Source organism: Suncus etruscus, chromosome 12 (assembly GCF_024139225.1).
Source record: "Suncus etruscus isolate mSunEtr1 chromosome 12, mSunEtr1.pri.cur, whole genome shotgun sequence".
NCBI classification, from domain to species: Eukaryota; Metazoa; Chordata; class Mammalia; order Eulipotyphla; family Soricidae; genus Suncus; species Suncus etruscus.
In genome coordinates, this window is record NC_064859.1 from 42,359,682 (window position 1) to 42,378,622 (window position 18,941).

At 40.5% G+C, this 18,941-nt stretch overlaps 2 protein-coding genes across 2 annotated transcripts in view; one reads left to right on the forward strand and one right to left on the reverse strand.

Annotated features, from left to right (window-relative positions):
* The window catches only part of EVA1A (eva-1 homolog A, regulator of programmed cell death), a 65,209-nt gene that overhangs the window by 24,004 nt on the left and 22,264 nt on the right, over nucleotides 1-18,941 (reverse strand). The window lies entirely within an intron of this gene.
* Nucleotides 1,678-2,191, forward strand: LOC126024434 (40S ribosomal protein S12). Its single transcript, XM_049784854.1, has one exon. It carries the CDS (start codon nucleotides 1,748-1,750, stop codon nucleotides 2,144-2,146), a length of 399 nt encoding a protein of 132 aa, XP_049640811.1. The 5' UTR covers nucleotides 1,678-1,747; the 3' UTR covers nucleotides 2,147-2,191.

Consider the following 18,941-nt stretch of genomic DNA (forward strand, 5'->3'; position numbering starts at 1 on the left):
TCTGCCTAGGCATCATCCAAAAGACTGAGTTACCAAACACAAGGTGAGGGAGGAGGGATCTGACCCTGTTTTTTTGAATTGTGTATATGTATGTATGATGAATTTGTATGTAAGTAAAAACAAGAACATAAAATACACATTAATTCCCAATTGCAATTTTGTGTTGTTCCTCAAGAAAGCCCTTATCATTGGATAGCTCATAAAACACTGGTTGCTAACTTTGGGCATTTTTCTCATAGGGAATATTTAGCACTATCTAGAGATATTTTTGGTTTTATTCCTGCAGTGAGAGCTAATACTGGCATCAATCAGGTAGATGGCAAGTATGTACTAATCATTCTAGAATACTCAGTATACCAAATGCACAGGTGCAACAAAGAATTCTAACACAACATGTTAGTAGATTGTGGCTGAAAAACTATCCTAGGATAATCAACATCCCTTCGTTGACTAACCAAAACTGTTCTCAGTGTTTATACTTCAGATGCATCCCCCGATACCTCAGAGAGGTGTCAGAAAAAGACTGCTTGGCTGCTCCCAGAACACTTGTTTGAGGTACCACAAGTCCAAGTCCAGGGCCACTTAACACAGTGTTTTTAATAATCCAAGTGAGTGGGGTCAGAGAGCTTAACTTAACCAAATCCTCAAGAGAACACAATATCAATCTATCCAGTCCCAACTGGAGAGTCAACTGGCACAAAATTTATATCAGTGCTTTACAACAAGTCAGCCCTGGGCTTTATATTCATGTGATTCTCACCAAGAAAACCCCTGAGGCTGACTTCTAGGAAGAAAACCTGATATAAAAGTATAACTAAGCAGCTGTGCGTTTTCCAATTCAGGACTGTAATTTACTGCATTGACCCTAAACCATCCCAGGAGATGGAAATCAAAGAAAGTGTCAACCTGAATCACTTCACATTCTCTATACTCTCTGGGGATAGCATTTACTGACTGTTATAAATCTTACTTTCCAACTACTTGTATCCTTGACAGGAAGATATTTGGCCTAATTATGGATAAATCACAACCCAATTGGAGATAGAGTGCTTCTTCACAACTTTTCTATCTCAGAACTTTGTCTTCCTGAACACACGCTGGTCTGATGACTATAAGAACCTCCTTTACAGCTCTCTCAGGATGAATGGCTAATCATCTGCCTTGCATGCTATATCTATAGTGTACATTTTAGGAAAATAAATTAATTCCCAGTATAGTAAATTCAGATTCTCTGTTGCCTAAGTTCCACTCATTAATACTGTGTCCATTTTAGAAGAAATTTTATTTCCAGCACAGTAAAATTAAATTCTCTGTGACCTTGATTCCACTCATTTTTTTAATTTTTATTGTGGTCAAAGTGAATTACAAATCTTTCACAGTAATATTAAAAGCACATAGTGACAATGAATGAGGCATTCCCGCCACCAGTGTTGTCCCTGTTCCCAGCATGCATCCTACATCTCCCTATTCCCCCCCCCCCCATAATGCTAGTGCAACTGTTCCCTCCTTGTATAGCTTGTTGTAAATTGAGTATCAATTATGTTGTCATTGACTTTGGATTTGGTATTCAAGTCTGATCATTTTTTATTTTTTATTTTTGTTTTTGGGCCACACCCGGTGATGCTCAGGGGTTACTCCTGGCTATGCGCTCAGAAGTTGCTCCTAGCTCTCTTTCCCGGCCACCGCGGGAGTACGCGGAGGCGCGTGCGCGTTCAAGATTCGGCTCCCCCCGTGACCGCCCACCGCCATGGCCGAGGAAGGCATCGCTGCCGGAGGTGTCATGGACGTGAACACGGCCCTGCAGGAGGTGCTCAAGACCGCCCTCATCCACGACGGGCTGGCGCGCGGCATCCGCGAGGCCGCCAAGGCCTTGGACAAGCGCCAGGCCCATCTTTGTGTGCTTGCATCCAACTGTGATGAACCCATGTATGTCAAGTTGGTGGAGGCACTTTGTGCTGAACACCAGATAAACCTCATTAAGGTTGATGACAATAAAAAACTAGGAGAATGGGTCGGCCTCTGTAAAATTGACAGAGAGGGAAAACCCCGTAAAGTGGTTGGCTGCAGTTGTGTTGTGGTTAAGGACTATGGCAAAGAATCACAGGCCAAAGATGTCATCGAGGAGTACTTCAAATGCAAGAAATGAATAAATTAAGAATTTTGGCAAAAAAAAAAAAAAAAAAAAAAAGAAGTTGCTCCTAGCTTGGGGGACCATGTGGGACTCAGGGGGATCGAACCGCGGTCCATCCTAGGCTAGCGCTGGCAAGGCAGACACCTTACCTCTAACACCACCACGCCAGCCCTAGGTGTGATCAGTTTTTATTTCCCCTAAATGAACATACAACTGTCTGGTCTTGGTACCATCCATTCCCCCCCCCCCCAATTATGAGGTTGATCAAGGTGATTCCAGTAATGTGGCTCTATTGACTCCACTCATTTTGACAATCCATCTATGTAATTTTTGGGAAGTACTGGATTATAGTATGTTACTAATAAAATATTTTCTGATCTATACATTTCTGAGTAAAGAAACAATAAGCAAACTGACAGACAAAACAATACTAAATGGGGCCAGAGCAATAGCACAATAAGTAGGGCATTTGCCTTGCATGTGGCCAACCAGGGTTCTTCTATTCCAGCATACCTTCAGCCTGCCAGGAGTAATTTCTGAGTGCAGAGCCAGATGTAACTTCTGAGAACAGTCAGAAATGACCCCAAAACAAAACAAAACAAAACACCCTAAATGTAGTCATTGGGTGTGTCAAATGAAGTAAACCTGGTGATTGTACAGGTGATCTTTTATTGGCATGATACAAGCACTCGTAGTGAGCAGCCATAAAAGCCCCTATACAGGTGACTAACTCAACACATGTTTGTAGAGAGAGACAAACCCATAAACAGATGACTAACTCAATATATGTGTGTAGAGAGAGGCAGAAAATATTTTCATTAGCCCTTTAGTTACCTGGGGAAAAGTGCACCGTCAGGAGCAGAGGAGGTAAAGATAATTCATCCCTGATGGCGCTGGTGTCAGGAGGTAGATGTTCTGAAACTAGTCTGGACCCAACTCACTTCTTAGGCTCTGAAAATAAAGAGAAATAGCACAAAAATAATCACAAAGCTATAACATACATGCTCAGGATCTGGCATCATGCAATAGATTTACTGTCATCATAAAGAAGTCGTGGGGATTTGAGGGCCCCTACAAGATGGAGTAATGTACTCTGAGAGGATCAAACCTATTGTCAGGTTTTAATGTGAAATATGAACCAGACAGACAGAGGCACAAAACTCCCAAAAAGGGAAACAAGGGATACACGCTCAAACACTCATTCATGCTTCCTCTTCCCTTGTGGCAGCCAAAACCCATAGGACAACGCAAGTGAGCTGTGTCCACATGAGCCTTGCTAGCCAAGTTGGCAGCTCTGGCCTCTCTGCACAGGAAGGGAGGGACTTGTTTCACAGAACTTGTTTCCCTATGGCTCCAGGGAATTTTTTTATGTGGGAAAAAAAAAAAAAAACCTAGAAATGCTGATATCTGGATTCCCACAGTCTAGAAATCATAGTACCTTTACTGCAGTTCAGTTGGGAAAGAACAGGAGGCCTCTTGAAAGGCCTGGGCCCCATGTGCACTTATTAGGATTTGAGCTACATTTAGAAGAGTGTGGGAAGAATAAGTTGCAAAGCTCAGGGTACACACGTCAACACTCATGTCTTGGCTTTGGGCCAAGTTCTCAGCACCAGTTGCCTCTGCCTTATAAAAGGTCTATTGCTTATTTCTGCCTCCATTCACTCATGAAGAAAGTAAGGGCAAGAGAGAAGGGCACTTGCAACACAGGATATTTCCTGATGAAGTATGATCTTAAGAGATTCACCCATCAAGTGGAAGCAAGTCTGTGAGACTCTCTTGCCCTTCTCTCAACGCTCATGAAAATCACTATGAAGGGCTGACACCAGTGCAGCCACAGTGAGTCCACAAGGGAAAGGTCTGAATGAAAAAACTGTTAACATATGAAGGGGGAACAGGATACATATGGCCTGGATAAACGACTTGGCAGAGAGAAGGCCTGGTGCCTTCTGCAATGCTGAGGAACCAGCAAGAGGAGACACACTAGCCTGCCAAGGTGCCTGACTTCCCAGTCTTTCACCACAGTTTAGTAAACTGCTTCAGGATACATCCTGGTTCATGTCACTAACTGTGGCTGTGAACTCCTACAGGGCATTGAGTGTGTCCTCATTCTCCTCTGTTCCCAGAGCCTTTGAGAGTGAGAGCCCAAATGGACTAATCACTCACTTCTGGACATCTCACTTTAACTCCAACTTTCTTCCCCAGGTCCCTCACTCCTGGAAGCAAAGAAAAGATTTCTCATGGTCTCTGAGTCAGCCACTTAAACTCTCTAGTTCATCAGACCAACTACACAGCATTGGTCTTTTTCTAGAACCTTTTGCTGCACTCCCATCACTCACAGACAACCCTAAAACCACACTAAAACTCAATCATCTTCTTTCCTGAACACTGGCTAAGTACTTTTGAAAATAGAATAATCCCTTTGAAATTATTTGAAATAATACCTTTGAAAATAAAATAAATAGTAAGAATAAAATAGTGTCTGGTTTGCCATTTGGAGAAGTGCTTCTATGGCTAAGCAATCTTATATAACTTACTCATTTACTCATTTGTCTCACTTGTTACTAAAATTATGTACAAGTCTCTACTCATATATTCACCTCTTCTCCATCCTTTCCTTACCTCTTGTATGTGTCCTATATTCTCAGGGATAATCATAGCAAACTAACACAAAATGTAACTTCTGTCTCCTTTCTTTTCTTACCTTCCTCTCTCATTTCTTAGTGAGTTTTAAATCTGTGGTTTTGATCATATATATTTCATCCTACCAAGACACCCTTTTTTTAACCATTTCTTTTGTGACTTGTATCCAGAATATCTAAACAATCCTGAAAACTCAGCAGCAGAAGAGCTAATAATCAATTTAGAATATAAACAGAGACATTGTATCTAATAATATACTAATACAGATCATTAATATTTAAATACATTAAAAGACATTCAGTGTCCTTAGTTACTAAGAAAACTAACTTTTTCAGTGAAAGATTGGTAATATAGCACAAGAACTAATATGTTTATTTGCAATCCACCATGTCTAGTTTAAATCCCTAGCACCAGGGCCCGGAGAGATAGCACAGTGGCGTTTGTCTTGCAAGCAGCCGATCCAGGACCAAATGTGGTTGGTTCGAATTCCAGTGTCCCATATGGTCCCCCGTGCCTGCCAGGAGCTATTTCTGAGCAGAAGGTCAGAAGTAACCCCTGAGCACTGCCGGGTGTGGCCCAAAAACCAAAAACCAAAAAAAAAAAAAAAAAAAAAAAATCCCTAGCACCAGATATAGTTGCCAAAGCACAATATGGTAAGCTCTCAGCAGTTCTGCTATAGTCTAAAACCCAAATTAAAAAAAAAAAAAGAAAGCAGACTGGAGTGGTGGGTCAAGTGGTAGGGTGTCTGCCTTGTATGCACTAACCTAGGACCGACCACGGTTCAATACTCTGGTGTCCCATATGGTCCCCCAACCAGGAGCGATTTCTGATTGCATAGCCAGGAGTAACCCCTGAACATCACTGGGTATGGCCCCAAAACAAAACAAAAAAATACATAAATAAATAGATAAATAAATAAATAAAAATTAAAAAAAGAAAGCAAAAAACTATAGTGAGAGGGGTCAGATGCAAAGGGGGCATGGCCTACATATGGGTCACATAAGTCCTGTTCCTAGGTGATCTCTAGAGATTATCCAGTTGTAACCCTGAATTCCTCTGAACACAGCAGGCCCAAACAGCATCACCTCCTCAGGCATGAACCAACAGCACAATTGGCCTGAAAGAATAACCTTCAGAACCCCTGAGCACCACCTGGGAGTAACTCTTATTGTCTTCAAACAAACCACAGAAAAATAATGCTACACACTGATCAGAATAGGTAAAATAAAAAATTATGACAATGCCAAATGTCGACAAAGACACAGAGAAACTCGATTGCTCATTCCCTGCTAGTACAAATGTAAAATGAAACAGCCATGTACAAAAACAAACAAGTAGTTTCCTAAAAAAAAAAAAATTTAAGTATACAACCAAATAGTTATTTTATGGATGGGTATATATCACAAAGTAATATAAATTTATGTCTATATACACATGAATAGCATGTACAGAGAGGATTGGAGAGATTGTTACAGAGGTTAAGACCCTTGCTTTACATGTGGTCAAACCAGATTCAACCCCTGATATCCCAATGGTCCCTCAAGCACCATCAGGAGTAACCCTGGAGAACAGTTAGGAATAGCCCTGAGCACTGCTGGGTGTGGCCCCTGAATCTTTATCTATAATCTCTATCTTCAGAGACACATTTAACAACTTTATTTGTACTATCCCCAACCTGGAATCCACCAAGTTTCTTTCAGTGAAAAAACATTTACACAAACCATAGTGAATCTATACCATGGAATGCTGCTCAGCAAGTAAAAGGGATAGTGAACTCAGCACATGCAACAAACTGGGAATTCTCTGAAAATTATACTGAGTATAAAAACTCCATCTTTAAAGGCAGCCTATTTATAAGTTTGTTTATGTAACATTTTGTAAATGTCAACATACAGAATGGGAAACAAATGAAAGAATTTGGGGGTGGGCCTAAGGGGAGGGTGAGTGTAGCTATAAAACAACAAGTAAGGGATCCTCATAATAATAGCAAAGCTCAATATCTTGGCTGAACCAAAGTTAACATTTTTGTTGTGCTATTATACTACATATCTGCATCAATGGGAACATAGATTAAATGGAATGTGTGGCTAAATAAAATTAGGTTTTGCAACTACATGAAAAGTTAAGGTTATAGCCTAGTAGTTTTCACCATGAGAAACCATGTTTTGTTAATGTGTTGACTTCCAGTCATCTCAATTCATAGTGTTTACATTATAGTTAGAGAAGCACTAAATACTTCAGATAACCCATCAAGGATATTTGGTGAAATTGAAACAATTCTTTCTGAGAACAACCAGGACTGGAAACATTTAATGGGGGGAAATGTGGGAGAAGGCTATTATGAGTTTTCCTTTTTCCAGAATATAGAGGTTACATGGGAGGAAATAAAATAAAATCTACTGTAGGCTGGTCTAGAAGTTTGTACACATGGCTCAAATTTAAATTCAAGCCTGAATTTCAATTTGTGTCTACTAGTTCTTATCGTGAAATCACTGGAGTCCAGAGGTTTGAGTGATAGCACAGTGGGGAGGGCATTTGCATTCCTATTATCCCAGATTCATCACTAGTATTCCATATGGTTCTCCAAGCCCTTCCAGGAGTGATTCAATGATCCCTGAGCAAATTGTCAACCCTGAGCACTGCCAGGTGTGGCCCAACCCTTGTCCCCAAAACAATATTGTTGAGGTCAGAGGTATAGTATAGAAAATAAGTTGGCTGCCTTGCAGATGCTGACCAGGGTTTGATATCTAATACCATATTGGGTCAAGCACCAGCAAGAATGATCCCTGCATATTAAGGCAGGAGTTAAATCCTGAGCACTTCTGGGTATGGCCCAAAATGAAGCAATCAAAACTGATATTGTGATTTAACCTGCTGTGTCATCATTAAAATGAGAATAGATCATCTCAATAGGCTCAGTGGGCCAGTGTGCTTGTTTTAGACATGGGAGTTCAATTCCTGACATTAATCTGAGTGCCACCAGGAATGATGAATTTTGAGTTTCAATAATCTCTGAGCCTGGTCTAAAACAAATCATCAAGCTTGGCCTAAAACAAATTAAAAATAAATGAATAGGCTTATTACTCCTATATCAGCCAACTAATTGAACAGAAAAATAAAAACTGCCTCAAGGATTTTCAACTAAAGGAATTTATGTAGAGGACTGATGGCAGTGCTAAAGTTAGAAATACAAGTTGTAATTAAAGCTGCTGAATAAATAACAAAGTAAAAGTCATAAGTATCTTCTCAAGTAGATATGGCTTCATACTGATAAAATTGGGAACAGAGAGTTAGTACAAAGGTTAAGTTTATTGTTTTGCACACAGCTCACCCCATGTAGATCCCTGTCATTTCATATGACCCCAAGCACCACCAGGAATGGTCCCTAGCATAGCCAGGTATGGCCCCCAAAACCAAACAAAGAAACAAAGACAAAAAGAATGAATTTGGTAGGAGTCACATACAAGATGGGAACATGAAGTGATTTGGAGATTAGCCAGAGCAACAATCTACTGAAGGAACAAAGGGGAGAGATAGTTTCACCCAGGAGGTGGAGTTACTAAGAAAAAAGTTATGAAAGACTCCAGTATGGAAACTGGAAGCCATGAGATGATGCTACTACTGCAAATGATACTTGAGAGAGAGAGAGAGAGAGAGACAGAGAGACAGAGAGACAGAGAGAGAGACAGAGAGAGAAGAGACAGAGAGAGAGAGAGAGAGAGAGAGAGAGAGAGAGAGAGAGAGAGAGAGAGAGAGAATAGTCTGACTCCCTCCCTTCCTCTCTCCTTTAACTTTTTAGCACCTGGAAAGGAAGGTGCTCCTCTGACAACTGAATCACTAGAGGGCAGGCACCATGTCTTCATCATCCAAACCCTGCAAGAAGAAAGAGTACCCTCTTTTTTGTTTTGTTTTGTTTTTTTTTTTTTGGTTTTTGGGCCACACACGGCAGTGCTCAGGAGTTAATCCTGGCTGTCTGCTCAGAAATAGCTCCTGGCAGGCACAGGGGGCCATATGGGACACCGGGATTCGAACCAACCACCTTTGGTCCTGGATCGGCTGCTTGCAAGGCAAACGCCACTGTGCTATCTCTCCGGGCCCAAGAGTACCCTCTTTTAAGCCTGAATAAAAGGTAGCCCCACTCCCAGTTCTACAGGTGAGGACAGAGGCCATTCAGCAACTCAGAAAGTCTGAGTAAGGACAGAAAACGTGAAAGATTTATTGCACATGGGAGATGCTCAATAAACAGCAATATAACCTCTTCTTGTGCCAATTTTTATAACTTGGATTTACAGCATCCCACCACTTTATATTTAGGTATACAGAAACATGGACTGGGATATTCACTTCCTACCATTCAAATTCGGCCCAATAATACTTTTCCCCACCGTCCCCAAGTGAACAACATATCTGAGACTTGTGAAACAGCACTGTAAAAAAGTTTCATTGTAAATAAAAGTAATTGTTAGAGATTTCCATAGCTACCTGCTCTAGTCCACGCAAAGGTAAAGTTAGGGTGAAATATAAATCTTGGAGAAAATCACTGTGGGGCAAGATTGCATAAAAACTCAAGCAGCATGTGTAAAGTTATTTAGTGTCTGATTCCAATTATACAAAATCTTTAAAAGGAGAATAAAAGGAAGGACAGAGGTTCTGGACACCCCCAGATCTTCCCAATTTTAGTTCGTTTCTTCATTTTCCAAATCATAAACATCAAGAAAGCTGCTATGGAATTGGGGCTGGCAACATTCAAAGTAAGAAAGAGTCAACAGCAGTAAAAGCAGAAACTATCAGGCCCAGTGCTTCACAGACCTCAAATGCTAAGGAAAGGTCAATGGGCCCTCAGGAATCCATGGGTAGAGGACAAATCAGGTAGAAACAAAGGGAGCAGAGAGAAACCAAAGGAATGTTTGAAGTCTGGGAGGAAGGATGAAAGATGCTTTCATCAAAGGTCAGTTCAGAGCCAGAGATAGTGCAGAGAGTTCTTGCCTGATATGCAAATGATACAGGTTCAGTCCCCCTCATTATATATGCATTCCTGAGCCCACCAAGAGTGAACCCTGAGCACAGAACCAGATGTAAGCCCTGGCCCTAAAGCAAACCAGAAAAGTCAGTTCAATTGGCAAGTACTCTAGGCCTGTTTGATACCTGCAATTTTCTGAAAATTACTAGTGGGATGAATGGTGGACATAAACGGACAGAAGGGAGAGGGCCAAAGCCTAATCCTGAGGATGAATGGACACTGAGTACAGAGAGAAGAGCTGAGTCAACCTCAGAAATTGTTTTAGGAAGGACTCAAAGACCATACGCCTGAGGGTGGTGGAGCAAAGGGAATACTGGAGTTAAGTTTTCAGCTTCTGTGTTTCCTCTCTAGCACCAGCTAGAAGATAGTGGTTCTGTGTCAAGAGAGCTTCCATGGCTGAGAAAAATGGTGGAAATGTGATAATGGAACAAGCCCAAGCAAAGAGACCAGGTTCCAGATCAAAGCCCAAGGCTGAGAACCTGGGAGTCAGGCTTTTGGGTCAGCTTATGAGCACAACGGACACCAGATACCAGGAGTCCCCTCACGTCATTTCTGTTCAAATTAGATCACTGAACAAATGCTAGTAGGACTGGTTCTAACTGAAAGACAGGCGTGACCACCAAACTTCACAAGGGAATCAGGACACAGAGGCAGGAGTCGAGGGTTTCAGTGTCTTCCTGCATTTACCAGAACTCTCTACCCAATTCAGTCCCTCCACCTACCTATGTCCTCTTTTCCTTATTGTTTGAATAGCTCCCAATATCTTAGAAACAAGCTTTGAGGTACATCACCCACCCTACCTCTCCTTTTCCCTGAAAATTCTATCTTGTGTCTCTTTCTGTGGTTTTGTTTCTGGGACACACATACACACACACACACACACACACACACACACACACACTCACACACACACACGTGGTGCTCAGGGTTACTCCTTGCTCTGTGCTCAGAGATCACTCCTGGCAGTCTCAGGGTCATAGGAATTTCAGGGAGTAAATCCATGTCAGCTACAAACTGCTGTACTGTCTATAGGGGCCCCGGGTGTCCCTTATTCTCCACCCCTACTGCCATTATTCAACTCTGGAGTTTATCCTTTACTTCTCTCCCTAAACCAGGGGTCTCAAACTCAATTTACCTGGAGGCCCGCAAGAGGCAAAGTCGGGGTTGAGGCAGGGCCGCATAAGGGATTTCACACACAAAAAAGTCCTCAAACGTCATTATTAACAGTTTTAATTATTTCATCTGAACATGAATAGAACATTGAGTGAAGATCATGAACAGTTCTTCTGAACATGGCATCTTTTGCCTATTCCTTGCTGCCAGAGACTTGACAGCCCTTCTTCTCGCAAATCTGAACCACATTTGGCTTTAGAGAGGAAGCAGTTGAGACCCTCTGTATGGTTTGAATATGATCATCATTAAGTCTAGATCTGTACTTTGACTTAATGAAGTTCAATGTGGAGAATAACTTTTCACACAAATATGTGCTCCCAAAAAGGCACATGGTGCGCTTGAACATTCAGGAAAACTCAGGGAAGCTGGGGGGCAATTCTCTCAAAAAATTGCCCATGCATGTCTGCTTTTCCACTAATCTCCCTGAACTTGGCTTTGAGATCAGAGTTGCATTGCAGGTCAATGAGCTCCATTTGAAGCACAGGAGAGGCATCTTGCATGTCAAAGGAAAAGGGGTCCACAAAAATTTGGAAAGTGGCTATGTGCTTTTTGAAGTCTGCACATCTGTGATCAAATTCCTTCTCTAGCTTAAAAATAGCATCAACATATTTCTCACAACTGAATGGTATGCCTGCATACACAAGTTCCTTGCATGCTGGGAAATGGCAAAGGTTTGTCTGAGAGAGCTGGGATTTCCATAACACAAGTTTTGTGGAGAATGCTCTCACGTTGTCATAGGCAGCACTGATAACATCTTGTAACATCTTGTTTAGTACATTCAGCTTATGTGTGATGTCAACAAGAAAAACTATGTCCATGAGTCATTTGTGATCACTCAACTCAGAAACAGCATTCCCATCCTTCTCCATGAAGGCTTTCACTTCTTCTCTCAACTCAAAGTATCTTTTAAGGACATTTCCCCTGCTGAGTCAACGTACTTCAGTGAAATAGAGCACATCTCCATATTCTGACTCCATTTCCTCTAAAAAAGCACGGAACCTCCTGTGCTTTAAGCCCCTGGATCTGATTTGGTTGATGCATTTCACAACAACAGACATCACATTGTCACACGGCAGGCATTTACTGCAAAGGGCCTGCTGATGGATAATGCAGTGAAGAGCAATGGCCTTCTCTACACCCTCCTCTTCAAGTTTTTTTTGAACAAGTGCCACCAGTCCATGTTTCCTCCCGGTCATCAATGGAGCTCCATCGGTTATTATTCCAACAAACCTCTTCCATGGCAAACCTGCATTCTCAATGGCATCACACAGATGCCAAAATATCTCATTAGCAGTGGTCTGGCCATGCACTGGAATTATTGTGAGCAGTTCCTCTGTCAATTCAAAATTGCAATCAACAAAACGGACATAAATTGTGAGCTGTGCAGTGTCTGTTATATTTGTGCCCTCATCAAGAGAACTGAGTATGCATCAAAACATTTAGCTATCTCACACAGTTGATGATAAATGTCACTTGACATATCAGAAATGTGCTCTGCCACAGTGTTGGCAGAAAGGCTGATTTTGCTAAACTGACTTTTCTTTCCTGGACAGATAATACTTGCAGCCTGTAACATGCATTTTTTTTAACAAACTTTCCTTCTGTGAATGGTTTCCCTGCCTTAGCAATCATCTCACTAGCCATGTAACTAGCTTCGACTGATGCAACATTCTCTTTGGTTGCTTTCTTGAAGAATTCTTGTTGACTCATTAGACATGCTTTAAGACTGGCAACCTGCTTGGCTCTCTCATTTCCTTGATATTTTGCACATTCCTCAGCATGTTTAGTTGAATAATGGCGTTACAAGTTGTATTCCTTGTGCACTGCAACTTTCTCTGAGCAAATAAGACATATGGGGATGCCCCTGTGCTCAACAAAGAAATACTGTGTCTCCCACTTTTCCTGAAATGGTCTGTGCTTGTCATCAGTCTTTCTCTTCACTACTGGCTTTGATGAAGTCATGATGAAGGTATGACAAAATCTAATTCTGTAATAAACTTCTCTCACTTAGGCCTCTGATAATGCAAAGGGCAGGGGGCAGGAGCAGCGTAAATGACGTCTGAGCTAGGCGAAAAGTATTTGTGATTATTTGCTTACCAAATATTTGCAATAAAGATCGCATTAGTAAGAAAAAAATAAAAAAAAATCGCATTAAACATTTGCATACACTGAATGGAACTGCTCAGAGTATGCAAATGGTTAATGTGATTTTTTTCTTTTTTTTAAAGAAAGTTTAAATAATTTTATTTATTTTATTTATTTATTTTTTATTTAAACAACTTTATTACATACATGATTATGTTTGGCTTTCAGTCATGTAAAGAACACCACCCATCACCAGTGCATCATTCCCATCACCAATGTCCCAAATCTCCCTCCTCCACACCCAAACCCTGTCTATACTCTAGTGAGGCTTTCTATTTCCCTCATACATTCTCATTATTAGGATAGTTCAAAACGTAGTTATTTCTCTAACTAAACTCATCCCTGTTTGTGGTGAGCCTCATGAGGTGAGCTGTAACATCCAGCTCTAATCTTTTCTGTCTGAAAGTTATTATTGCAAGAATGTCTTTCATTTTTCATAAAACCCATAGATGAGTGAGACTATTGTGTCTTTCTCTCTCTCTCTCTGACTTATTTCACTCAGCATATTAGATTCCATGTACATCCATGTATAAGAAAATTTCATGACTTCATCTCTCCTGACAGCTGCATAATATTCCATTGTGTATATGTACCACAGTTTCTTTAGTCATTCATCTGTTGAAGGGTATCTTGGCTGTTTCCAGAGTCTTGCCATGGTAAATAGTGCTGCAATGAATATAGGTGTAAGGAAGGGATTTTTGTATTGTATTTTTGTGTTCCTACGGTATAATCCTAGGAGTGGTATAGCTGGGTCGTATGGGAGCTCGATTTCCAGTTTTTGGAGGAATCTCCATATTGCTTTCCATAAAGGCTGAACTAGACGGCATTCCCACCAGCACTGGATAAGAGTTCCTTTCTCTCCACATCCCCGCCAACACTGCTTGTTCTCATTCTTTGTGATGTGTGCCAATCTCTGGGGTGTGAAGTGGTACCTCATAGTTGTTTTGTTTTGCATCTCCCTGATGATTAGTGATGTGGACATTTTTTCATGTGTCTTTTGGCCATGTGTATTTCTTCTTTGTCAAAGTGTCTGTCCATTTCTTCTCCCCATTTTTTGATGGGATTAGATGTTTTTTTTTCTTGTAAAGTTCTGTCAGTGCCTTGTAAATTTTGGAGATTAGCCCCTTATCTGATGGCTAATGGTTGAATAGTATCTCCCACTCAGTGGGGGGCTCTTGTATCCTGGCCGTTACTTCTTTTAAGGTGCAGAAGCTTCTCAGTTTAAATATATTCCCATCTGTTAATCTCTGCTTTCACTTGCTTGAAGAGTACAGTTTCCTCCTTGAAGATGCCTTTAGTCTCAATGTCCTGGAGTGTTTTACCTATGTGTTGTTCTTAATATATTATGGTTTTGGGTCTGATATCGAGGTATTTCATTCATTTGGATTTAACTTTCATACATGAAGTTAGCTAGGGGTCTAAGTTCAATTTTTCCAAGTGGCTAGCCAGTTGTGCCAACACCACATGTTGAAGAGGCTTTCTTTGCTCCATTTAGGATTTCTTTTTCCTTTATCAAAAATTATGTGATTGTATGTCTGGGGAAAATTCTCTGAGTATTCAAGCCTATTCCACTGATCTGAGGGCCTGTCTTTATTCCAATACCATGCTGTTTTGATAACTATTGCTTTTTAGTACAGTATAAAGTTGGGGAAAGTAATTCCTCTCATATTCTTTTCCCCAATGATTACTTTAGCTATTCTAGGGTGTTTATTTTTTCAAATGAATTTCAAAAGTGCCTGATCCACTTCTTTGAAGAATGTCATTGGGTATCTTTAGAGGGATCGCATTAACTCTGTACAATGCTTTGGGGGAGTATTGCCATTTTAATGATGTTAACCCTGCCAATCCATGAACAGGATATGTGCTTCCCTTTCCACGTGTCCTCTATTATTTCTTGGAGAAAAATTTTACAGTTTTCTTTGTATAGGTCCTTCACATTTATAGTCAAGTTGATTCCAAGATATTTGACTTTGTGTGGCACTATTGTGAATGGAGTTGTTTTCTTAATGTCCATTTCTACCTTATTACTATTGGTGTTTAGAAAGGCCATTGATTTTTGTGTGTTAATTTTGTAGCCTGCCACCTTGCTATATGAGTCTATTGTTTCTAGAAGCTTTTTGATAGAGTCTTTAGGGTTTTCTAAGTAGAGTATCATGTCATCTGCAAACAGTGAGAGCTTGACTTCTTCCTTTCCTATCTGGATTCCCTTGATATCCTTTTCTTGCCTAATCACTATAGCAAGTACTTCCAGTGCTATGTTGAATAGGAGTGGTGAGAGAGGACAGCCTTGTCTTGTGCCAGCATTTAGAGGAAAGGCTTTCAGTTTTTCTCCACTGAGGACAATATTTGCCTCTGGCTTTTGGTAGATGGCCTTAACTATATTGAGAAAGGTTCCTTCCATTCCCATCTTGCTGAAAGTTTTGATGAAGAATGGGTGTTGGACCTTATCAAATGCTTACTCTGCATCTACTGATATGATCATGTGATTTTTATTTTTCTTGTTGTTGATGTTGTGTATTATGTTGATAGATTTATGGATGTTAAACCAGCCTTGCATTCCTGGGATGAAACCTACTTGATCGTAGTAGATGATCTTCTTAATGAGGTATTGAATTCTATTTGCCAGGATTTTGTTGAGGATCTTTGCATCTGTATTCATCAGCGATATTGGTCTGTAATTTTCTTTTTTGGTAGCATCTCTGTCTGGGTTAGGTGTCAAGGTGATGTTGGCTTCATAAAAGCTATTTGGAAGTATTTCTGTTTTTTTGATTTCATAAAAGAGTCTTGCCAGGATTGGTAGTAGTTCCTCTTGAAAGGTTTGAAAGGATTCATTAGTAAATCCATCTGGGCCTGGGCTTTTGTTTTTGGGCAGACATTTGATTACTGTCTTAATTTCCTCAATAGTGATGGGTGTATTTAGATATGCTACATCCTCTTCATTCAACTGTGGAAGATTATGAGTCCAAAAATGTATCCATTTCTTCCAGGATTTCATTTATAGTGGCATAGAATTTCTCAAAGTAGTTTCTGATTACCCTTTGAATCTCTACCATATCAGAAGTGATCTCTTCTTTTTCATTTCTAATACAAGTTATCAAGTTTTTTTTCTCTCTCTTTCTTTGTTAGTTTTGCCAGTGGTCTATCAATCTTGTTTATTTTTTTAAAGAACCATCTTCTGCTTTTGTTGATCTCTTGGATTTTTTTTCGGGTTTCAACTTCATTGATTTCTGCTCTCAGCTTTGTTATTTCCTTCTGTCTCCCTATTTTTGGGTCCTTTTGTTGAGTACTTTCTAATTCTATGAGCTGCTTCATTAAGCTATTCAGGTATGCCCCTTCTTCTTTCCTGATGTGTGCTTTCAAAGCTATAAATTTCCCTCAGTACTGCTTTTGCTGTGTCCCATAGGTTCTGATAGTTTGTGTCTCCATTGTCATTTGTTTTCAGGAAGGTTTTGATTTCCTTTTTGATTTCATGTTGGACCCACTGGTTATTCAGTATTAGGCTGTTTAACTTCCAGGTATTAAAGTCTTTCTTGTGTGTCCCTTTGTAGTTCATATATAATTTCAAGGCCTGTGGTCAGTGAAGGTAGCATAAAAAAATTTCTACCCTCTTGATATTATGGAGGTATGTTTTGTGTGCCAGAATGTAGTCTATCCTGGAGAATGTCCCATGTACATTAGAGAAGAATGTGTATCCAGGCTTCTGTGGGTGGAGTGTCCTGTATATATCTACTAGGCCTCTTTCTTCCATTTCTTGTTGAGTTTCAGTCTGGTTGACCTGTCAAGTGTTGACAATGCCCTGTTGAGGTCTCCCACAATTATTGTGTTGTTATTGATTTTATTTGTCAGATTTGTCAACAATTTTATTAAATATTTTGCTGGCCACTCATTTGGTGCATATATGTTTAGGAGAACGATTTCTTCCTGCTGTATGTATCCCTTGATTAATACAAAATGTCCATCTTTGTTCCTTACAACTTTCCTAAGTATAAAGTTTGCATAATCTGATATTAGTATGGCCAATCCAGCTTTTTTATGGGTCTGTTTGCTTGGATGATTTTCCTCCAGCCTTTTACTTTGAGTCTATTTTTGTTCTAACTATTCAGGTGTGTTTCTTGTAGGCAGCAGAAGGTTGGATTGAGTTTTTTGATCAATTTAGCCACTCTGTGTCTCTTAACTGGTGCATTTAGTCCATTGACATTGAGAGAAAGAATTGTCCTGGGAGTTAATGCCATCTTTAAATCGAAGTTTGGTGTGTCTGTTGGTCAGTCTTGTATTAAAGTTGGCCGTTTAGTTTTTCTTTTAAGAATGGTTTTGAGTCTGTAAAGTTTCTGAGCTGTTGTTTGTCTGTGAAACCATGTATTGTTCCTTCAAACCTGAAAGTGAGTTTTGCTGGGTGCAGTATTCTAGGTGAAGCATTTATTTCATTGAGTTTTGTCACTATGTCCCACCACTGCCTTCTGGCCTTGAGTGTTTCTGGTGACAGGTCTGCAGTAAATCTCAAGGATGTTCCCTTAAATGTAATTTCTCTTTTCGATCTTGCTGCTTTCAGAATTCTGTCTCTATCTGTGGGATTTGTCATTGTGACTAGGATGTGTCTTGGGGTGTTTTTTCTGTGGTCTCTTTTAGTTGGTACTCTTCGGGCATGCAGGATTTGATCGCCTGTATTCTTTAGCTCTGGTAGCTTCTCTTTAATGATGTTCTTGACCGTTGATTCTTCCTGGAGATTTTCTTCCTGGGTCTCTGGGACTCCCATTATTCTTAATTTGTTTCTGTTGAGCTTATCATAGACTTCTATTTTCATCTATTCCCATTCTTTGAGTAATTTTTCCTTTGTTTGATCATTTGCTTTAAGGCTTTTTTCCAATTTCTTCTGCTGTATGGAATTGTTATCCATCTCAGCTCTCAGTGTTCTAATTCTAGCCTCAGCTGCTGTTAACCTGTGGGAAAGCTCAACCATGTTTTTCTTCAATTCATCTACTGAGTTTTTCAGACCTGATATTAGACCTGAAATTTCATTTTGGAGTTTTCTGATTTCTAAATTCATATTCTCTTGATTCTTATTAGTGTTCTCTTCTATACTTTCTTTGAGTTCTTTGAGCATCGTCCGTATTGCGACTCTAAACTCCGTATCTGAGAGACTGACTAGTTGGTTGGTCATGTTCAAGTCATCAGAGTTGCCATCGTCATTCTCTATGTCTGGCGCTGGCCTGTGTTGTTTCCCCATTGTCACACTTGTATTGTGGGTTTTTCTACGTGTTGTGGTTGTATTCATTGGCTAAATGATGTGCATGGCTGTGAAGCGAAGCAGAGTGGCCTCGTTCCTCTGGCTCCTCCCTTTCTGGGCTTGTAAACTCACCTCCAGGGAAGGCTCCAGGGAAGGCGAGTCGTACGCAGATGAGCCACACACAGGATAAAATCAGGCAAAAAATGTAGCACAGCAAAGAAGACAGGCAGATAGGCATGCAGGCATCTGAGTTCCAGCAGAGTTTAGTGGCTTCCCCTTTCTGAGCGTGTAAATTCACCTCCAGGGAAGGCTCCAGGGTAGGCAAGCCATCTGCAAATGAGCCACACACAGGATGACATCAGGCCAAAAATGCAGCACAGCAGAGAAGACATGCAGATAGGGGTGCTGGCATCTGAGTCCTCAGAAATCCTTTAGAATTTTAATCCTAGTCAGAAATGGGTAATCCCCTCAGATGGTTGGGGCTTCCCATCCTCTTACTGATAAAGTGAAAGAGCTTGAAGCTCAAAAACCTTCACTGTGGTCTCCAGGTTCACCCAGAAAATTAACATTCACCTCTGAAGCAGGCAGAATCACCAGCAGGAATGCTG